This window comes from Magnolia sinica, chromosome 14 (assembly GCF_029962835.1).
Source record: "Magnolia sinica isolate HGM2019 chromosome 14, MsV1, whole genome shotgun sequence".
Lineage (NCBI taxonomy): Eukaryota > Viridiplantae > Streptophyta > Magnoliopsida > Magnoliales > Magnoliaceae > Magnolia > Magnolia sinica.
This window is the reverse complement of record NC_080586.1, coordinates 3,030,984-3,054,605: the sequence shown is the minus strand read 5'-3', so window position 1 is coordinate 3,054,605 and position 23,622 is coordinate 3,030,984. Positions and strand designations below refer to the sequence as shown.

Below are 23,622 nucleotides of genomic sequence, written 5' to 3'. Positions count from 1 at the left end.
ATGGACTTGTAGCCATCCAGCCATTGACCACCATCAATCAGCAAAACTGACAGCAATTGGATGGTCAGATTCTTCCAGTCACAGGGAGAAAGATGGATGGCTAGGAAAAGTAGTCATCCATGGTCCATATCCAAATTACGCTTGTGGTAGCGCTATCCTGACTTCTGGGCCAGGCAATGTTCATAGCGTCCCCTCTTGATGAATGGCCCAGATCTCACATAGCCATACGACATTACACACGCAGCATGAAGAAAAGGCCTAAAGAAATAACAGAAAACTAACTCTTTCTTAACTACTCAAATCTTCAAAGGTCGCAATTGGATGCACCATCCAATTGGATTGCAAATTAAATCACAAGTGTAATACTTTCAATTTGGAGTTGAAAGAAATACTATCAGACAACACTAACATTTGCCATTTTCTCTTGATTGAGCTGAATGTTTTCGCAATTCAATTCACTTTTGCATCCAAACACAGCCTAAAATATAGAAACTAGAAGAACATTCATTCAACATTCTCACCTCCTTTGGAAATTCAATTTTGCTATACGATGAGCGAAAAGAAAAGCGAAGGCGACAGGCAAAGCAGCAAGAACAATGGCCATGATGCCTAAACTATCGTGGTAAAAACCCAAGTAACTTTCTAAGAAGGAATCAACAGCTTTGATTTCGTCGAATGCTGTGATCTCCTTGCTTATGTCGCCGTATTGTGAAGTGAAGAGGCATTTTAAGCTCCATGATGTGGGACTAATCCAATAGCACCAATACCACCACTTTGGAAATTGCTGCAAGGAATCACATAGCTATCAGTTTCATCTCAAGCCGTCTATTGTGTTTGATTATTATCTACGATATTCAGTACTTGCCCTTGCTATAATTCCATGATTCTGGACGTATTAGATAGGAGGAATGCTAATTCTAGACGCTCCATCTTCAAGCGCTAAACACGAATGCATCACAAGTGCGAGCATGGCACATGGATGTGGGATCTAGAGCGTTCATAGGATAGACCATGCGGTAAATGTTCCTAAGCCCAAAAATCTGATCGATCGATTTATATGGTTGGGGCCAACAGTCCACATTCAATGTGCATATGTCACTCGCTGGATGAGTGGGCCAGATTGATTTTTGGTATAGGACAGGTGCATTGAGATGACCATCTGATTGGTTATCTTGCATACAACACACTTGAAACTGTGGCACGTGTGGGGCGAATGTGATGGGCAGTTGAAGATATACAAGTCCAATCATAATGCTCTTATACGATCAAACACAGACGGTAATCAGGATGCGCTTTCATTATCTTGATGGATTTTGAAATCTTGATGTATTTGAAACAATCGTTATAAGCTGTTAGAACAGTCAGTGTTTGGCTCAACACACCTAAGATATGGTTTTTTTCCCCTTCCTATACTTGTTTTCCCATCTACAACTTTGCTATAGATTGTTGGTACTATGATCTAGTCCACTCCATTTATCCAATCTTGATGTGTCGAGCGGGGCCCATTTGGAATCTTCACTGGATGGACCACATCCCAAAATCTCCTTAACAGGACAATTCCAACACTGCATTTGTGATCTGCAACTAGACAGTCAAGGAGTGGGGCACGATCCATCCACGGTGGGACCCAACAGACTAATGCTCTAGATCATTGAAACACGGGTCCCACTTGTTCAAACTGAAAACCCATGTCAAAATCTCATAATTCCTCCCCATGGGATAGCCAAAACAGTATCCTGTAACCGTTTTTTAAAATACATCTTATAGGGCCTGTTTGGGTGCCATTTCAAAATGAGTTCATCTCATTTTAGTTAGTAGAAATTATGCATTGGACATCAATTTTCAGTAATGGTTAGAAACTGATAACTGATATTAACCAAAATGAGATGAACTTGTTTTTAATGGCACCTAAACATGCTCCAATTACTGAGGAAGTGAAAAGATTAGCTAACCGGTCCGGGTATCAGAAAGCCCGAGAACAGATTCAGCATGGTGTAGCCGGAAGACGCCAATATGGAAGCCACCTGAACGTTCGGGCTCAGTGCCATAATCAACATTCCGAGGTAGCTGAAGTAGAGAAGCGTGCAGAAGATGGCGTAGAAGTACCAAAGGATCTTAGAAGCTGACCAATAGTACCCAATCGCCGGGTAGGTGATGGACACCAACACAAGTGCTTGGACGAACACGTAAGGAATTTCAATGGCCACCTACAAAACCATAGACAACAGCCAAGACCCATGGAAGTTAATCTTCAAATGATTGGGAACATCAAGGCCGTGTTTGGATGCACTATTTAATTGAATTGCAATAGTTGATTCCATGAAGTGGAAATGACCCAATTGCAGTTACCTTCCCCAGTTTTGTCAATTGAACTAGTTATTGAAATTCAATCCAATAGTGCATCTAAAAACAGCCCAATACGTTCTCTATAAAGATGTCCAGACCTGCGCAAATGAATAGGCCCATGAAGAGTACATCCCGGCAAACCTTTCTCGGTATAAAACTGTTCGCTCGGTGCCAATGAATGGTAGAACTAACGAGCAGTTGCTTAACCCGACGAAGAACATGGCAGAGAACATTGCTCCAAGCATGTTGAGTAAGTCCTGCTGGTCATCTCTACAAGGCGGAAAACTAAAGTAAATTTCGTGAATTTGGAAAGTATATCCGTTTCATGAAGAACAGGAAAAAAATAAAAAAGAAAAAGAAGTCCAAGTCTCAAATTAAAAACCCAAAATCTTTGAGCTGCATTAATAAATAAATAAAAATAATCAACCCATTTATGTTCCGTTTGGGTGCCACTTAAAAATGAGTTCCTCTCATTTTATTTAATCGTAATACATAATCATGATTAATTAAAATGAGAGGAACTCATTTTTAAGTGGCACCTAAACCCTCCCTTTCCTTTTCTACTGATACTAACTTCATACCTTTGCTCTAGCACTCATGTTTACACTTAAGGCTGTGTTTGGACGTACTATCGAATCGAATTGCAATGAATAGTTCAGAAATAGGGAACTAACCAAATTTTAATTACTTTGGAAAGATATTGAGGATAAGGCTCCAAAATGCAATTAGCTACTTTAAAAATAACTATCATGTCTATCTCCAAAATAATAATAAATCATTTGTAGTTTTCGGCAACTGATTTCAGATCCCATGCTTGTGATGTAAGAATCCAATGAGTTAAATGACTCACATTTTCTTCCCATGCTGCCAAAACAGCAGTCCGAACAATGTAGATGCGCTGATTGTGAACATTAAGCGTATTAGGTTGTATGCAGGACTTCTCCAATAAGACAAGCTTTGTTTCCATAGGCAAGCTTTGAACTGTCCCCAACTGTTCTCCGAATAACGAGTAGGAAAATGCAAATCTGTTGAACCTGAAGGTGGTGAACTCAACTGCATAACCAGCTCTTTGTTGTCTCTATGATCAAATAAAATCAGTAACAGTAATCAGGTACCCAAATCACTGTATGGTCCAACTGATACTCAAATCCCTTTGACACCCTTCTATATTTCTACCATTATATTACCAAAAGTAGAAAATAGGTGTATCTGTTTAAAAGAGTGGGTAAAAAGATAATTTCTATAAAATTATAATTGAATTAATATCTGAAGCATTTTGATCTTATCGCAGTGTATCGGTGAAAATGACAACAATCAATAGTCTCATATCAGAGTAAGAGAAACAAATACCATCTAATAACTGCACTCACTTATACAGAGATGATGCTCTATAAATATGAGCAAAATCTACACCAAGTTGTGTTTCTATGGCTGTAGCGGTAACTTCTAACATCCATGTTGCCGGGTTGTAATTGTCTTTGATTTTTCGTACACCAGAAATTCCCTGCCAAAATGGAAGATGCAAGCAAAATCAAGATCTACTGTCCAATTAGTCAAAATCGTTATCGAGAAAAATGATGTGAAATCTAGCTGATGTTTGAATCCTGGTTAGCCGAAGGATTCTCTTGACATGACACAGTTGCTTGCTTAAGCTACATCCGTGCCGTGGACTATAAACTGGGACAAAGGCACACAAGCTATGGTGTGCTAATCATGGGGTATGAACTGTATTTGATGATGGTAGCATATGATGGAAATGGACATCTATAACCATGGAAACTAAGTCCAACCGTTATGATCATCGGATGGATGAGATTCTAGGGTTATCTCTCATCCACTATCGAGATTGTCACATGAACGATTCGGATCACATTAAGGTGGTCTCCGTATAGTTGCTCTTCTTAATAAGGTATCCTTCCCAAATTCAATTTGCCAAACGCATTTAAAGGATATTCTATATGAAAAAAAAATTGATAACCACACTATAAAAATAGCTTCAGCAGATGTCATGTGGATCAAATAACAAACATTGATTATAATGTTAGTACTGCACACACCCACCTCAAAATATTCAATAACTGTACTTGAATGCGGACCCAATGGTCCGGCATAGGTTATTTCCCCTCCCCTTTTCATTAGAATCAACTGCAACAAGACCAAAATGCACATCAAAATATCAAATCATGAACATTCGCATCTTTAAATTTTCTATGAGGTGTATCTATCTCAATCATTTTTAAAATGGTAGCTGAATTTGTGGGTGCCCGGTTGATAGGCACACCCTTTTGTTTCTACTTCTGGTAATACAGCAGTACCGCTTTGTACTGTTGTGTTACCACTTACCAGAAAAGAAAGGGCGTGTCCATCACTACGATATGTTTTGAAGAAGAAGTTCTTCACTTCTCTTTATTTCTGAAAAGTTCATTGCATATGCACATTTCTATTTTACCTCATCAAATGACTCAAATATATCTATACTAGGCTGGTGAATGGTGCAAACCACTGTCCTCCCTGTATCACCGATGTTCTTCACCGCACGCATGACTATTGCTGCTGCTCTTGCATCTAGACCTGATGTGGGTTCATCCATGAATATAATAGATGGGTTTGAAACAAGCTCCACTGCGATCGTCAGCCGTTTACGCTGCTCGGTGGATAGACCGCTTACTCCAGGAATTCCTACTAAGTTATCTTTTATTCCATCAAGCTCAATCATTTCAAGGACTTGAGCAACAAACTCCTGCCAAGCACATGTTACAGTGATATTAATACCAAATTATCCAACCAATGAAAGTGGGGCCCACTATGGATGAAGGGTCCCCCTTAATTTCTCTTAGAATGGAAGTTCCATTGGCCATTTTTTCTGGATTGTTGTTGAATTTTTTCTGAGCCGTCTATTTACAGCCCATTCACCAATGGTTTAGGATCTTCCAATCTGATGAGGTGTGAATGGTTGGACCATCAATTCAATATTTTAGATCACTAAGAAATGGCTCCAGCTTGTACTGAATGGGAGCATCAGAATGCCATTCACATCCCGGTGCATCAGGACCTGATAATTCCACGTATGTCTTGATATCTTACAGCTTTAGTGCTTGAGTCGATCTGACATGGTAGTCGCAGCCAAGCTGAGTAAATCACCGATTCTTTGATGGTGATTTGTGGGGAGTGTATGTCTGTCTGCTCACAATAACCTGATATCCTAGCAAATGTTTCTTGGACTTTAGGATACCCTCCAATTCTTATGTCCCCTTTGATCGTACCAGCTGTTTTTCTTCCAGAAAGAACATCCATCAGAGTTGTTTTCCCTGCTCCACTAACACCCATTAGTGCTGTAAGAACACCAGGCCTGAATGCACCCGTAATATCATGAAGAAGCCGGAGTTTCCTGTGCGGAAAGCCTCGTTCTCTCATTTCCTGTGACAGAGGGAATGAACTAAAAGTTTATTGCAATCTGATTTACATCCATCATGATAGTTGGTGCAACCAAATGCTCTCTTTGGTCAACAACTATATTGAGATTACAGTATCAATTACAATTTTAACATAATTACCAGAGGCGTATCAATACAATACCAGACATCTTGAAATGCCATCGTTAGGGGCACAAAGGGTAAGACCATCCTCCCTACAAAATCAACCACGACACTCGTTAGAACTGCAGTAGAATTCAATTCGGTTGTTTGTAACTTATATGCTCTTTATCTTCTTCTTTCTTTCTTTATTTTCTTTTCTTTTCTTCTTTTACTTATTTATTTATTTATTTATTTTATAGCTCTTCAAAAATATTTGTACATGCATACATATACATGTACATATGTAGTATTAGAGTACACAGCTCTACCCATACGTGTAGAGCACCATACTGATTGTGTACACAGACTTGTGTGTTCTTGACGAACACTTAGTTATCTTTTAAATATCTTTTAGTTATTTGATTTTTTGGGGTAATTCTCTCTTTGTAAAGAGAAGATTATCTTTATAATCAAGAGATTACAAATAAAGGATTCTAGAGGAGGAGAAAATATATATACTTTCTCTTCTCTTCTTTTCCTTATTTCTACATATAACTATTGACTTACCAACTCTTTTTGGCGCTTTAACAGTTTCTGGAGGAAGAGAAGAAGTGGAACTTCTTCCTAAATGGGTACTGCTCCTATGGTCTTCTCTTTCATGTAGTTGAGAGAGCTTTTCATGAGAAATAATTGCACGAGATATCCCAGGAGCTGAGTTTATATCATTTTTTTTAGTTGGCACAGATAAATGGGCAATATATTTTTACCAACTGAAAATATTCATCAAAACAGGCTTGTAAACAACTAAAAATGACCTTACATTGTAAGAAAGTCAAGGCCAAGGTAAATCCAATGTTGAAAAGTATGCTAAATCCAACCAACGCGCCAAGTGATATCCAATAAAAGTAGCCCCCAAAGTTCAGTCCACGGCTTATCAATACTTGATTCCCTATAGTTGTGTTTGCAAATGAATCCTGTATTTTAGAATGGCGAGCAAATACTTAATAGTGTATATTAGTGTGGTAAAAAAAAAATGGAATAGGGAGAAGAGATTTGGGGGGAAATGTTGTCTTAGGGAGCAAATGACTCCCTAAGCTATTTTACTAAGGGTCTGTTTGTTTCGCCAATTACCCTTGCAATGTAAATTAAATGCATCATCATTACGATTTTACCATAGCCAAACCAAACACCAGATTTTTTGGTCAGATGTACATGCATTTAGGAGACAGGAGACATGTAAAGGAATTTGTAATCATTACACTTTTTAATGGCATTATATAAAAAATCTCGATTCCAAACAGCGACATTAGTGTATTTTGGTGATGATTTGACATTCATGTAATGTAAAAATGCCATTATTATAATTTTACTACCGATAAACCAAACACGGGAATCGGCGGTCAAATGCAGATGTTGTCAGGAGATGGATAAAGTAATTTGTAATCATTATACATTTCCTTTACATTACCGTGGTAATTGGTTGTATGGCATCCGGAGGAAGCACCAAAGTGAACATACATATCAAACAGGAGAAACCAAAAATTTGGATGATTTCGAGCTCACCTTTTGCCATCTAGGGGCAAGGAACTCATTTACGGACATGCCTATCTCACCGTACGTCAATGGAGAAAGCCAGAATCCCCAATGCAACCAACTCGGTATAGAGGCTGTATCAGCCAAACCGCTTAGTGCATCTCTGTGAACAGTTTTAAGTCGCATTTGGATGCACTTTTGAATTTAATAGCAATAGTTAGTTCCATAGAGAGAATGATAAAACTGTAACTAAGCTTCATAAGTATTCACAATGAGGATGTAATCCTCAAAATGATGCCTCTCTTCTTTCCAAGTCCCTCAAAATGGATACTAAGGTAAGTGTAATTTGGTCATTCCATTCTATCGAGCTAATTCCGGCAAGTCAATTCAATATACATCCAAACACGCTCTTAATTGAAATTTGACAAAGAAATGAAAGAAAGAGAAGTTGAGGCCAGCCTTACATCGTGGAAGAATGTAGCCTCCGAATAATAGGAAAAATAACAAGAATAAATTTCCACCCATCAAAGCAGCGGACATAGTTTGGAAAATAGATGCAGTAAAGCGGAACATGGACATTGACATTTGATGCAGAGCGAAAAGTAGAAGGAAATGGCAGAAAAACCTAAGAAACATAGTTATTGGGACTTCAGATGGATTATGAAAAGAAAAAAGTCCAATGTTGTCCATTTAGTATATTTGAACCATTGGATTTTTCTGATTGAACTCACCTTCCGGCCTCAGGACTGTACCCAATAACATAGTAAGTAAGAACTGTCCAAACCAAGGATTGCACCAATGAAACTGGAATCTTTAGAATAGAAGCTGGGATAGCATATGCCCAGGCCGGATAGAAGTAAAAGTCTCTTTGTTTGTAGAAGACAGCGAGTCTGGAAACTGTCATGGACAGCTCTGGGATTCCATCAAGCATAAGTATCATAAGTGCGTAAAACAGAGAACCCATTCTGTAATTCGCATGGACCAGATCTATGTGCATCTGGGTACGCAGGAAAACCGTCATTGTGACTAATGCAATGATCAGAAGCTGCAAAAAGAACAAAGTCATGCTTTCGCATGGGCTGCATATAACCTTAAATCATTGGATAATAATAGCAAGAGGAATGCTTCATGCGACGTCTGAGATCCATGTCGTTCAAGAGGTGGGCCGCAAAGTGAATGTGACATAGCCGAAAAATCAGGTCAGGTCTTCTATTCGAGCAGGCAATTTATGTATGGAACAACCAAAAATTACAAAATGATAACCAATGGTCCTCAATTTACATTTGTGTCCCTCCTGATAATTGAGCTAGCCTGGTTTGTGGGCCAGGGCACACTCAATGTGCATCCCGCCGAATGAACAGCCTGGATCACAAGTGAACAGTGCTTGCAAATGGCCAGATGCAGGTATCTTTAGGAATATTAACAATTCTAAAAGTAACGTAAATGAACTAATTCTAAAAGTAGTAGCTACCCGAGTTGAGTTGAATATGTAAACAAATGCGTTCCGCTTCATGAGTAGCAGTTCTCTCGTCATGCAAGCTTTAAATAGTTCCCATTTAGGCAGTGAATAGACGCTGAAGGACAAAGCGCTTTTGTGATACTGGGTCATATCATATGGCTTCGAAAGCTCCTCATCTAGCTTCTGTCCGATACAAGATTCCCTGAATTTCTCAGAGAATTGATCGACAGAAATGAAACCATAAGGTTTGTCAATATGGTACCAGTACTGTGCTTGATCCTTCTTGGATATAACCTGGACAATTAAAACAGTTAGAGCGTGTTTGGATGCTCAATTGAACTGAATTGCAATTCACTCAATTTGGTACAGAGGAAATGAGCAAAGTGGAGGTTGTAACACTCAACAGCCAATCCTTAATTGCAATTCTGTGTGTTAATGATAGACTTGAAACAGTCGTGCTTGCAGTTTTGGGTCTGCCATTTTGCTGAATTGGGTTATTGTGATTCAACTTGATTGAACACCCAAACACAGATTTAAGCAATATGCTAGTTCGGAGTCCAAATGAATCAGAGAAGAGGGTCTATGCTTGCCTCCTGAAGAAAGTCAGCTACCCCTTTTCTCTCTGGGCACCGGAACCCGCAATCTTCAAAATACTTAAGAACATCACTTCGGGGACCATGGTATACGATCTTTCCATCTGCAATCAAGATGATATCATCGAACAGATCATATGTCTCAGGTGCAGGCTGAAGAAGTGAAATCAGTGCAGTTGCTTCTGTTATATGCACAAGTTGCTGAAGACAGGAAATGATCTGAAAGGTAGTGGAACTATCCAAGCCATTCGATATTCCATCCATGAAAAGAGCCCTCATTGGTCCGACAATCATCTCACCTGCACGATAAAGCACGAAAGAAAGCTTCACATAAAGGAAGAGAAATTGATTGGAGATAATACATCTAGCGTCGTATGCCTTCCCTTTCAATTAAAGCTATAAGCAATCTAAGAAATCAGATAAACACTCTAACAAAGGAATTTTCTCACATTACCAGTAGTGAGTCTTTTCTTCTGACCACCCGAAATGCCTCTTCTCATGGCATCACCAACCATTGTGTCGGCGCAGATATCCAATCCAAGGATCTGAGCATCCATGAGCACAATGAGTGAATCATCATCAAAAAAAGGGTGTGTTTGGATACATTCTCAGATTGAATTATAATAATTAGTATAATGAAGTTGAAATGTCCAAAATGCAATTACCTCCCTTAGATAATAAACACTCTAAAGTGGAAATACCGTTTAAGGGTTCATAATATTTGGTGCAACCAAACACATCCTAAACTAATGGAATTCAATTCACTTGTTCATCCAAACACAACCCAAATAATAAAATACTGTTATTCTTTACAGTCAGCGACTGCCGGGAACATACAAATTGTCCTACTAAAAACCTCTGATGCAGAAGCAACATGGATTTCGGTTATGCTAAAGAGAATTACCTTCAAAATGTAGTCTGTTTGAAGGGTTTTTTCCAATCCTTCTATAGAAGTGGCCTGTTAAAATAGAGGTCGCGTTCCTTAGAGAATGGCAAACATGTGAATGCACAAAACAACTACAAGAAACACAAGAGGTGAAACAACATTTCAACCCTTGGCTAACAGACATACATACATCCTCAAATTCTCAATTTGTACAAGCGGGGCCCATGGTTCAGTGATTCAGAATGTTGATTTGATGGGTCCCAACATGAATGGACAATGACCCAAGTATCACCCACAATGACGGATCTTATTCAATTAATAGATGGCCTTTTTCAATTGAATGAACACCATTGTCTTTTTTTTTTCCCCTCAACATCTATTCACAGACCACCAATCGAAGCGTTAGGATTATCAGATCAGAGAGATATCTGGGCCAGGGTCCACTTAGTATGTGACCATGTAAGCATTCCCTTAGCGCACCCTCTAGCATAACAAAGCCAAAATGATATGGTTACCTTCATGTATGTGTCAATGTCTGGTTCAGGGACAATTGCTTCTTGCTTCTCTCGTCTAATGACATCCATCATAATTTCTTCATAGACAGTTAAAACCACAGCAATGTAAATCAATTCCATTGGGTGTAGATTTCAATCACACTCACCTGGAAAGAAAGCAATGAACATAAACATACCTGCTCTGCTTCCAACACCCTGACAACGTGCCGAGAAGTCGAGCGTTTCCCTCACAGTCATCTCAGGAATGTGGAGATCATGTTGGCTTATGTAAGCTGATGTTTTCTGTGGAACAAATTCGCCAAGTTCATAATCGTTGTACGTGATTTCTCCTGTGGCCTATAATGAATTAAAACTTGTGATCAGGAGTGTAAAATGTATTATACAACACGAAAAACTGTCAAGTAAAACTCGATACAACTCAAAATTTCATAGCGCGTGTGATTAACTCGACTGTATTGATATATCATGGTGTTTTAGTCGTACATTTCAGACCCATTTTCAGGTGCATTGGGCTGCACTCTATAATTGCATTGCAACTGTTAGCCTAATGAAATAGAAATAACTTTCTGTATGTCTGTCTATATACATCTGTACATATAACATGATGAACATTTGGCCAATTTTACCCCTTCAGTTAGTCGTGGGAAGGATGTGAAAGAGTAGCTTTTGAGATGTGGCTGGCACTTCAGCTGAGGGCAGTTTTATCATTTCAATCTATTCATGGAAGTAGCCCACTCCCACCTTCTTCCTCTTTGCTTGTAGCCCGCACAGATGATGTCCTTTAAGGGAGTCTAGGCAACAAAGGCTCTATAGGCCAGACACAGATTGCTTGCCACCCCCAGCTAGAAGCTAGGTGGGGCCTGTCGTGATGTTTGTGAGAAATCCACCCCATTCATCCATTTTTGCCAACTTGCGTAGGACATGAGCCCAAAAATGAGGCAGATCCAAAATTCAAGTGGGCCACATGATATGAGATAGTGGGATTGAATGTCCACCGTTGAAACATTCATGGGGCCACAGAAGTTTTGGATTAGGCTAATATTTTTGTGTTTTCAGTTCATCCCAGTGGGAATGACCTTATGAATAGTTTGGATGGCATATAAACATCACGTGGACCCAGGGAAGGTTTCAATGGTAGGCATTTTCCTCCCCAACTTTTGTTGTCCTATGGCCCACTTGAGTTTTGGATCTGCCTCATTTGGGGCTCAGGCCCTAACATGAGCTAGAAAAATGGATGGATGGGGTGGATTTTTCACAAACATCATGGTAAGCCCTACCTAGCTTCCAACCATAGGAACTTCTTACGGTTGTGGGTCACAGGCAATCCATATCTTGGTGGGCACACCATGATGACTTTATGACATCCACTCTGTACATTTGTCATGCTAGCTTATGTTAGGACATCAGCCCAATAACAAAGCAAATCTAAAGCTAGAGTGGCCACAACACCGGAGAAAGTGGAGATGGGTCACCAACCGTTTAAACCATTTTGGACACACTCTCTCTCTCTCTCTCTCTCTCTCTCTGTGTGTGTGTGTGTGTGTGTGTGTGTGTGTGTGTGTAGCCACACCCTTTCCCTCCTCTCTCCCATACTCTCTTCATTCCCGTTTCGCATGCCATACCCCCTAGTACAATATAATATAACATATATCACAAAGTTCTATATTTTTTCTCCCTCCAGATTTTGATGAAAGAAGCTAAAACCCAACCTTGAGAGACTGGTTCAGTTTCCCGGCAAGTGCCAATAATAATGTGGTTTTCCCACACCCTGGTGTGCCAAGCAATAGAATCATCCTGCAATCAAAACAAACATACCATCACCCTAAATTCTTCTATCTACTTGTCATTTCTGAATACTAGAAGTTAGATATTAAGTAAAAATCCTTTCATGTGTCACACATTTGTGTGAGATCCAAGCCTTTCATCCATAAAGATGCACCGGTCCAGAAATCAGATGATCTAATCAGCAGGTGGGCCAGATGTATACATTGGATGTAGACTATTGGCATTTTTTTAACACACATGTGCGGCCAACCTGGTAAGTGGACTGCCCATAATTTTGGGCTTGTGCATCTTCACGGTGGGTCCACCCTACCTTGACGGCTTGATAATGCCACTGACATCCTTGATGATGCTTATCTTGGCTTCTTGAGACTTTGTACATGAGAGCCTTCCAAAAACCTATCCAGTAAAAGATCCAATGCTGAAAGAAATGTTAAGAGTCTTGAAATAAAAGAGAAGGATGAAAACTCCAACATGTAAAATGCCCAAGAAGCAAATGAAATTCCACTGACTGTTGGGATTCCAAAATTGGATTTATTTACAAGTTTCAATTGGGGTTTTTGGGTTTATTTGTGTTGGAGTTCTTTGTACTTTTTCTTGGATTTCTTTAGGCTGCATTTGGATGCTCAAGTGAAATGAATTGCAAAAAATTACTGATGTTTAGTACTACTCACAACATGAAGTAGACTTCAAATTTTCAAGTGCAGCTTGAGAACAGCGTAATTGCAATTTGGAGGAAAACCCACTCAATACAAATGCTAAGGAAATAACAAATTGTGGATTTCAGCTTTTTCCGGACTAGATATTGTAATTTAAATCAATAGTGCATCCAAACTCATCCTCATGAAACAAAATCTGATGCAATCAACCAAGGCAATGTTTGGATGCTCAAGTGAATCAAATCACGAACATTCAATTCAATTGAGAGGATATGAAAAGGATTAATGATGGTTCCTAGTATCAATGACCAAGAAGTAGCCCTCAAATTTCAGTAGCATTTCTTTCAAGCAACCAACCCAATTGCAATTTGCACCTTAGACCCTCAATATGAATTCTAAGGAACAAAACCAGGGGCCTGTTTGGCATTTAAAAAAGCAAATTTGGGTGTTTGGGCCATTCTAATTCACTTTATTACGCTAATAATTGTGATTTCAGTTTGATGGTGCATCCAAACGTGGCCAAGTAGAAAATTCATAAATACTAATAATGGGAACCCAGATCGATTGCCATGATTAAGGAGGCTTCGAAAAGAGCAAATGTAACATTTCATACATGGCTGAGTAGAAAGAATGTGATATGTACAAACAAAGAAGGCCACTTACAGAGAAGGTGCTCTTGGCAGAGTTCCATAGAGTAGGGAGGGGCTTCCCTTCAACAACTTCACACTCTGCTTCCACACATAGGTTCTTGCATCTCACCTCCACAGTAGGCACTCTCACATTAACTCTACAAAAGCCGGTAACATATCACATTCATGCATGCAAGCATACATACATACATACGTACATATGTACATATATACATATACATATACTATTAAACCCTTTTAAGAAATGGTTGGGGTCATCAACTAAATAATACAAATAATAATAATAATAATAAATAAATAAATAATGATAGAAACCATGATCATACATCTGTTGGTCGAGTACTTCATATTGAGTTTAAACTCAATCTATGTAGTCATGTGGAGTAGGATAGACATAGTAAAACTTAGGGTTATTAAGTGATAGTTAGGTAGTTAATTAGAACCTGTTAGGATCTCACGATTAAATGATATAGAATTGACATTAGATGGTATGAACACCATTATTGCACAATGATAACATGTCTTGGAAATACCATGGTATTTTGACCTTCAAATCCCACATTTGGATTGTTGTAAAACAGATGTCTTAAATCTTGGTTCATCGCGCTGCTCGACCAGTCGAGGGACTGGCTCGACTAGTTGAAGGTCCCTTCAACTGGTCGAAGCCTATTCAACTCGAAGTTCAGTGCTGATGTATTTGAGATTTCTGGGTCCTTCGACCAGTCAAGGGATAGGCTCAACCAATCAAAGTCTAGGCTCGACCAGTCGAAGGTTACGTAGATGGTGTGCGGGTTCTGCGCGGACTACGTAAATTTGAGGCAGTTTCAGAGAGGTGCGTAAGTGGAGTTTCTTAAACTATAAATAGGGGTCCCTAGGGTCTGTCTAAGTAATGTTAAGGCTTCCTAAAGGTATTTCAAGGGTTCCTAAAAGGGTTTTAGGGTTTCTAAAGGGTGTAGCAAGGGTGAGATTCGAGGTTGCTCGAATCAGGTAAGTCATTTCTCTTTGTAATATCTATTTTCATAGTGGATTTCTGTCGCTTTGTGCTGTGGTTTTTTCCCGAAAGGGTTTTCCATGTTAAATCTTTGTGTTCTCTTGTGATTGCTTGGTGCTATTGGATTGATATCCTAGATCCATATCTGTGTGATTCCGCAGCACAAATCCCCAACAAGTGGTATCAGAGCAATCGTTGGGGCACAGATCTGAATCTAAGGGATAAACAATAATGGTAAGCACTAAGTATGATATTGAGAAGTACTCAGGGAAAAATAACTTTGAGTTATGGAAGATCAAGGAGATTAGTTCCTTAATCAAGCAAGGCGAATATGGTACTTTTGAGGAGCGAAAGTCTACTATGACTGATGATGATTGGAATACTCTTGATAAGAAGGCTTTATCATCGATCCGTTTATGTCTCACGGATGAGGTTCTCTATAATGTCATAAGGAAAAAAACTGCGGCTAAGTTATGGGCGAAGTTAGAGGATGTCTATGCAAAAAATCCCTTTAAAAATCGCCTACACTTGAAGCGACAGAGGTATAACTTCAAGATGGCAGAGGGTGGAGATCTGGAGGCTCACATCAGCAACTTTAATAAATTGGTTTGCAAATTGTTGGATATGGAGGAAGTAATGAAAGATGAAGAACAAGCATGTATGTTGCTGAATTCTCTTCCGGCGTCATATGAGTCATTCAAGGACACAATGTGCACCATCAATAAAATCCTGAGTGTGGATACCGTTATCTCAGCCCTTCAAGGGAAGGCCATGAGAAAGCTTAATGGTGACATGGGGATATCTTCTGATACACTATTTACAAGAGGTAGGAATTCTGAACAAGGTACTGGATCGAACAAGGTACTGGATCTTCAAGTTCTAGATCCAAATCCAAGGGCAAGGGCAAAGGTAAGTTAAAGTGCTGGAACTGTGGGATGGAAGGACACATGAAGAAGGATTGTAGAAATCCTAAATCTAAGAGAGAAGAATCTAAGGCTTTGTACAGGGAGGCCAATGCTGTCACGTCAGATGGATCGAGTGGATGTGATGGTAATGTTTTGTCTGTGTCTACGATCAGACGGCCATAAAGGACGAGTGGATGCTAGACACAGGGGCATCTTTTTACATGACTCCTCATTGGAGTTGGTTCACTAGTTACAGGGAGTGCGATAGTGGACAGGTGTTTATGGACAATGACATTGCCTGTAATGTTGTGGCTATTGGTACGGTGCGTATCAAGATGTTTGATGGGGCGGTGTGTACCTTGACAATGTCTGGCACGCTCCTGATTTGAAGAAGAATCTGATTTCTCTTGGTGTACTTAAAGAATTGGGCTGCAAGTTCACAGGTATTGGTGGTGCTCTTAAGGTATCTAAGGGGGCACAGGTAATCATGAAAGCGCAATGACTCGGTTGATGGGATTTCCTCCCAGGCTCGACCGGTCGTGAGCCTCACTCGATCGGTCGAGAGTGGTGCTCAACCAATCGAGCTTTAGCTCGACTCAAAGTCCAACGACTTTGGGTTTATTTTTTCCATGGTACTCAACCAGTCGAGGGAGGTGTTCGACCGGTCGAGTGGGCCACTCGACCGGTCAAGGGCACTGCTCGACTAGTCGAGTTTACACAAATTTGAGTCTGGATCTTATGCGAACTGCGGAAATTTGAGGCAATTTCGTAAGAGGTGTAAAAGGGAGTTGCTTAAACTATAAACAGGGGTTCCTAGGGCTTTTCTAGGTAATGTAAAAGGGTTTCCTAAAAATTTTCAAGGGTTTGCCAAAGGGTTTAGGGCTATCAAAGGCGAGAGAGAGAGAGAGAAAAGAGAGAGGAAGCTCGTGGAAGGGAGTCGACGTCTCAACGCTTCTACGTCCTCGTGATCAGTGAGATCTCTCCATTTTCTTTTTATTCTCTTATTGTTTATCCACTCCTGCATGAGTGAAGAAGGTTTGATCCAAGCGGTGTATGCTTGTGATCGGTTGTAACGTTCTACTTCATAGTGGATTGTTGATCTAGACGAGGTCCTGTGGTTTTTACAACTTTGAGGGTTTCCACGTAAAAATCTCTTGTGTTGTGTGGTTTGTGCTTTGATTTATTTCATTACTTTTATTATCCCATAATTCTGGTGTTTTGGAGAGGCTAGATCCTAAGGTTTTGTGCAACGACCCCCAACAAAGTGGTATTAGAGCAAAGTTCATTGAACGGAGTGGGATTAGTTCTGAATTATGGAAGACTTGCTTTATTACAAGGACTTGTATTCTCCAATTCAAGGCATATCAGCAAAGTCAAAGGATATGATAGATGATGATTGGAAGAAATTGGACCGGAAGGCAGTGGGGTTTATTAGACAATGGTTGGACGATTCTATATTCCATCATGTGTCTACGGAGACCTCAGCCGCTAGCATATGGCTGAAACTGCAAAGGCTATATGAGAGGAAGACAGCGGCAATAAGATTTTCCTGATACGATGACTTGTGAATCTCAAGTTCAAAGATGGTGGTTCTGTGGCTGAGCACATGAATGAGGTCAACAATATTTTGAACCAACTCTCCACTATGAAGATGGTCCTGGATGATGAATTACAGGCTTTACTATTGCTTAGCTCATTGCCTGATAGTTGGGAGACATTGGTGGTGTCTTTAAGTAACTCCACGTCAGACGGAAAGGTATCCATGGAACAGGTAACTAGCTGTCTCTTCAATGAGGAGACAAGGAGGAAGTCTCAGGAGTCCACACAGCAAGAGGCCCTTGTGACACAAGAACGGGAGAGAGGAAAGAACAGAAAAGGTGGGAAGGCCCGAGATAAATCAAGAGGCAAGTCAAGTACCAGGAAGGATGTTAAATGCTGGAATTGTGGCAAGAAAGGCCACTATAAGCATGAATGTCGTAAGGATAAGAACGATAAGAAAGGAAAAGGAAAGGATAAGGAAGATGAATCAGACCCCATTGCGGTCGCTTCAGATGGCGACGATGTAGTTATTCTTTCAGCAGATCACGATGTATGTCTCACGGCTACGAGTCAGGACACCAACTAGGTAATAGACTCAGGAGCCTCGTTTCATGCTACTCCACGCAGGGACTTCTTCACAAGCTATAAGTCAAGTGACTTTGGGACCGTGAAAATAGGAAATTCTGGCGTATTAAAGATCATAGGGGTCGGTGATATTTATGTGAAGACCGATGTGGGCTGCACATTGGTTCTTAAGGATGTGAGGTACATTCCAGACCTTTGCCTCAACTTAATGTCGACAGGAAGGTTGGATGATGATGGCTATGAAAGCCGATTTGTTGGTGGGCACCGGAAGCTCATCAAGGGTTCGTTGATCACGGCCAGAGAAAAGAAGTGTTGCACCCTTTACAAGGTAAGTGTCAGTATGTGCAAGGGTAGGTTGAACGCAGTAGAAGATTCAACTATTGGCATGTGGCACAGGCGTCTAGGCCACACGAGTGAAAAGGGGCTTCAGGTACTAGCGAGGAAGCAGCTCCTTCCAAACGTGACAGGTATACTTCTCAAAACCTATATTGGTTGTTTATTAGGGAAACAACATAGAGTTTCATTTGTTAAATCTGCTTCTCATGTTAATAAAGTGCATGCATTAGATTTGGTTTATTCTGATGTTTGTGGTCCTATGAGGACAAAATCCTTGGGTGGGGCATTGTATTTTGTCACTTTTATATATGATGCATCTAGGAGGGTTTGGGTTTATTCTTTGAAATACAAGGATGAGGTCTTTGGTGTGTTTAAATTGTTTCATGCTATGGTCGAGAGAGAGACAGGTAGATTATTGAAGTGCATCTGCACTAACAATGGTGGTGAATACATCGGTGACTTTCATGAGTATTGTAAGTCCCTGGGTATATGGTATGAACAGACGGTTCCCAAGGCCCCCCAGCATAATGGTGTGGCTGAGCGAATGAATCGCACCATTGTTGAGAGAATCAGATGCATGTTATCCCATGCGAAGTTGCCCAAGACGTTTCAGGGAGAAGCAATGCACACGGTAGTGTATTTGATAAACAAGTCTCCATCAGCCCCGTTAAATGGAGAAGTACCTGAGAAGGTGTGGACTGGACAAGATCCATCATACAGTCACCTCAGAGTGTTTAGATGCAGGGCATCCGTTCACGTACCAAAGGACGAGAGGTCCAAGCTTGATATGAAGATCAGGCAGTGTGTGTTCTTAGGGTGTAGTGATGAAAAGTTCGGTTACAGATTGTGAGATCCGACCGAGAAGAAGCTCGTTAGGAGCAGAGATGTGGTATTTGTTAAGGGTCAAATACTGCATATTAGACCCCAATTATTTCCTGGATTTACAAGCATAATGCCGGTTAATGACCTGATTTAATCGTATTTGTGATGCAGAGTATGTTTACGAGCATGGGCTGGAAAAGATGTTAAAAGCATGGATTTAAAGCTCAGGCATTACCGAGGGCAAGGGACGGACCCCAGGAGACCAAGATCGACGGATGTGCATGCCAGGGATTCAAGAAAATCAAGAAATTGGAGCTTAAGTGGCCCAAAAGACGTCCAAAATGCAAGATCACAGGGTTCTCGCCATCCGATCAGCTCAAAACTTTATACATGGCCTGAGGGTCATAAATTAACCGTACACGTAAATTTTCATCCATTGGATCGCTGTGGAAGGGGCCCAACGGACAGATCAGCCCATAAATCAGTGATTTGGGGCCCGCCTGGTGTCTGAAAATGCTTCAATCTTGGGCTCAACTCATTAAATGATCTGACAAAACAAATGGACGGAGCGGATTTATTATATACAGCAAGGTGGGACCCAGTTGTGTAAGAGAGAGTACACACCGGATGTGCACTCGGGCCACACACGCGGTTTGACTGCGTTTGACCCACATCCATTCGAGTCCTAAACAGAGACGGAACGTCTCTGTTTTCGTTCACGCATAGCCGACCACGTGATGGAGCAGTGGGCCACCATCATCACGGATAATTTCGATCCGGACCGTCCATTCATTCTAAAAGGCTAAACCGACCGTACAGAAGGAGTTTCTCCAAATCCATGCACGTATATATGCGTAGGACTCGGGTTAAATACAGGATGGACGGCTGAGTTAAAATCCAATGGACCACGCCTAACTTGATCCAAAATCATCCATCTCTGATTGATTTTTTCTTGTGATTCTAATGGACGACGTGGATTCATCGAACAAGCAGTGAAGTGGGCCCCACCATCAGTACAGCGTTCGAACCGCGCAAGCCCTGTTGCGCGCAACCGGGACTTCTGGGCGGTTCCTTGATTAAGACGGTGGTCGGATCAGCAATCCAAATCGTTCATTTTCATCAGCAGGGAGCCGTGACCACCTCCAAGAAGTCTGATTCTGATTTTGGACAATCAGCCGTCCAAAATCTCGATCCAAACACAAGATGTCTGCGTTCCACTGCACATACGAACGCGTTTTGCGTTCCTAGCTGCATAAGGATTGTCTCCGCAACCTATTTCTGGTAGGACTCTGCAGCAGCTCTCGAGGACAGCTCTATAAAGAGAGGAGGCTGGAACGTGGGGAGGGGTATTCAATTGGGAAGGCCGAGACGTGAAGTTTTAGGAGAAAAAACGTAAAGAAAGGAGGGGAGTTTGGCTGCTACTGCACGTCAGGGAGTAAGCACTGGAGCAGGGCTTTTTGCTGAGATCGTGTGGAGTTTGGCTCGTTTTCTTCAGGCGTGAGCTGAGCTTGGTGATAGGGAGCTCAGTTAAGGCACGGCTGGAACGTGAAAGAGAGGGAAAAGACTAAGTTCTCTTCTTTTCTTTTCTTTTTCATGTTCTTTTCCTTTGTATTTGCTTTGAGTTCAGGCTAATAATGTTGGGCTAAACCTCTTAACCGGGGCTAAGAGGTGAAGCTTGTAGCCTGATGGGAGAGATGTTGCTTGTGCCTTTTGATTAGATTGAAGAGATTTTTTATTTAATTTTATGGGAATATTTTTAGTTTTAATGGCATGTTGTGACTGAAATTACAATGGGCTTGCAATGGTTTTGAGTATTCCTCTTCTCTTATTTTGATTATAATGTCAGGAAGCCCTGATGTTCGCCATCGTCTCCTGGGCATGGTTGGATGTCGGTACCCTTCCTAACCTTCATAATCATCTAATTGGTTGGTAATTAGTTTAATTCTGTTATTTACTTTGTCTCCTGAGCATGGTTTGATGATGGAATCCATTCTGATTCAAATACCTTTCATCCCTTTAAAGTTATATCAGAGGAAATTCAATTTAATTTCCATGATTTTTGAAGCAGGCATAAAGATCTCCCTGATCCCTACAAGTGGATCCTCTGAATCCCTAGTTTCCTTCCTCAGAATTCCTTAAAAGTTTTAGATAATTTTTCTACAATTGTTTCTTAAATTACATTTGATTTTGATTACATCTTAGGCTAGTTCTATTTCTACCTAGTTTCAGATAACGTACAGGTATCAGTCCCTGTGGATTCGACCTCGGTCTTACCGAGTTTATTACTACATCACAACCCTATACTTGGGGAGTGAACAAGTTTTTGGCGCCGTTGCCGGGGACTGACGGTTACGATTCTCTGAAATTAATTAGTTTTAGAATTAGTTTAATATTAGGATTTAACTAACTTTAGTTTTAGGTTTTTAATTGATTTTTAGAACTAACTTGTTTCTGTGTTTTGTAGGTTACTGACATAAGTCCATAAATTGGTAATTCCTTCCTAATTTCTCTATTTCTTTTTCCTATTTTTAGAATTAGGGTTTAAATTTTAGAAATTTTCTAATTCTAGTATCCTCCCTTCTGTAGGAAATAGTTTATTTTTAGAAATTAGATTATTTCTTTCCCTTTTTAGAAATTAACTTTCTATTTCTATTTTAGTAACTTTCTAACTCTTTTAAAATCTAATTTGTTTTCTAATTTATTTTTAGAATTTTTTTTAGAAACTAACCTTTCTATTTTGTAGGCCTTTAAGATAGAAATTTCTGATTCGGTAAGCTCCTTCCCTACTTTCTATTTTTCAATTCTCTTTTAGTAATTTACTTTCTAGTTTAGGACTTTCCTAATTTATTTTAGAAGTTTCCACTTTCTTTTAGAAATTAGTTTACTGCTACCTTTATTTTAAAGGATTGTTCCTCTTGTTTTATAATCTAACTTATTCTTGTTTTATTTTGCAGGTTTTAACTCAGGACTCCAATTTGGTAATTTCTTTCCAACTCTCTCTTTCTCTCTAGATTTTCTTTTCCTTTCTTAGGATTAGGTTTTTAATTGAGGGCTGCGAGTGTTTTCATGCCCAAGTGGGCCCATGACAACACTCGACGTCTCTTGACTGAAGGAGGATTGGTTGAGGGGTTGATTATCCATCGCAGGACTAAACACTACTCGAAATCCCCTGAGTTAAGTGAAGTTATGGCTGAAGACCAACCTCCTCTACTTCCACCTAGGGTGGAGGATACCCAAGATGAGAATGAGGTGCAACAAGCACCCCCGCCTCGTACTTTACGAGATTTTCTACAACCGGCGGGAGTGAGTACGCCCTCATACATGATTTTTCCTGAAAACACAGGACAAATGGATATCAAGCCAGGAGTTATCCAGCTCCTTCCCAAATTCCATGGACTTGAATCAGAGAGTCCATATTTACATTTGAAAGAGTTCGATGAGATTATAGCTACATTATGTTTTCCTAATGTATCTGAGGATACAATTAGGCTGAAACTCTTTCCTTTTTCCTTAAAAGAAAAAGCTAAGATGTGGTTACATTCACTGCGTCCTAGATCCATTGGCACGTGGAACGACATGCAGAGGGAATTCATAAAAAAATTCTTCCCACATCATAAAACGATTACCCTCAGAAAAGCGATCATGAACTTTGCCCAAAAGGAAGATGAAACATTCTTCCAATGTTGGGAAAGGTTCAAAGATTTGGTCAGTTCATGCCCATAACACGGATTTGAAACGTGGCGCATTACAAATTTTTTCTATGATGGACTGACATTTTCCATGCGCCAAATGGTCCATACAATGTGTAATGGAGAGTTCATTAATAAAGATGTTGACGAGGTATGAGATTACCTCGATAGTCTCGCTGAAAAAACACAATCATGGGACTATTACCCAATGGCGAACACCACGTCTAGGCCGACTCAATTAAAGGAGAAAGGTAGATTATATCTCTTGAAAGAAGAGGATGATCTCAATTGTAAAGTGACTACGCTCATAAGGAAAGTTGAGGCCATGGAAGGAAAGAAGGATAAGGTCAATGAAATTGTTTGCGGCATCTGTGATTGCAACATTCACACAACTAAAAACTGTCCTACAATACCCGCCTTTCGAGGAGTGTTGAATGAACAAGCCAATACCGTAAACAACTATCAAAGACCTTTTACTGGACCTAACTCCAACACATACAATCCTGGCTGGAAAAATCATCCAAACTTTAGTTGGAGGAATGGACAAACGGCGACTCCTCCAGGTTTCTTCAATCAAAATCCAAATCAAGTGAAACCTCAAGAGGAACCGGTTCAAAATCCCATACAAGAGCTGGCTCAAGCAATGCGGGGAATTACAGATTTTATGCAAAAGATAGATTCTCGTATGACGGTTATAGAAAAGGGAATGCTTCCTCCACAACCTCTCCCCAATCCTAAACCGCAGTACGAGATCAATGATCCCAGCTCTTCAAATCAAATGGGGCATGCTAAATCCATCACCACTCTTAGGAATGGG

At 40.3% G+C, this 23,622-nt stretch overlaps 1 protein-coding gene and 1 non-coding gene across 5 annotated transcripts in view; both read right to left on the bottom strand.

Annotated features, from left to right (window-relative positions):
• Positions 1–389: 389 nt before the first annotated feature.
• The window catches only part of LOC131225302 (pleiotropic drug resistance protein 3-like), a 48,557-nt gene continuing 25,324 nt past the window's right edge, over positions 390–23,622 (bottom strand). The window contains exons 2-24 of one of the 4 annotated variants that reach the window (XM_058220810.1): positions 13,952–14,075; positions 12,943–13,028; positions 12,557–12,641; positions 11,024–11,183; positions 10,848–10,924; positions 10,351–10,404; positions 9,901–9,991; positions 9,444–9,745; positions 8,866–9,147; positions 8,126–8,439; positions 7,859–8,019; positions 7,425–7,528; positions 6,682–6,835; positions 6,429–6,572; positions 5,901–5,974; positions 5,431–5,763; positions 4,796–5,086; positions 4,408–4,491; positions 3,717–3,850; positions 3,197–3,424; positions 2,445–2,616; positions 1,953–2,207; positions 390–784 (exon numbers count right to left, since the gene is read on the bottom strand). In XM_058220810.1, the coding sequence (XP_058076793.1) occupies positions 518–784; positions 1,953–2,207; positions 2,445–2,616; positions 3,197–3,424; positions 3,717–3,850; positions 4,408–4,491; positions 4,796–5,086; positions 5,431–5,763; positions 5,901–5,974; positions 6,429–6,572; positions 6,682–6,835; positions 7,425–7,528; positions 7,859–8,019; positions 8,126–8,439; positions 8,866–9,147; positions 9,444–9,745; positions 9,901–9,991; positions 10,351–10,404; positions 10,848–10,924; positions 11,024–11,183; positions 12,557–12,641; positions 12,943–13,028; positions 13,952–14,075 (3,976 nt within the window). In that variant the 3' untranslated portion in view covers positions 390–517. The other 3 variants (XM_058220814.1, XM_058220813.1, XM_058220812.1) reach the window with 3 other exon arrangements.
• On the bottom strand, positions 22,741–22,847 carry LOC131226367 (small nucleolar RNA R71). Its single transcript, XR_009161757.1, has one exon. It is a non-coding gene; the product is annotated as a small nucleolar RNA R71 (small nucleolar RNA).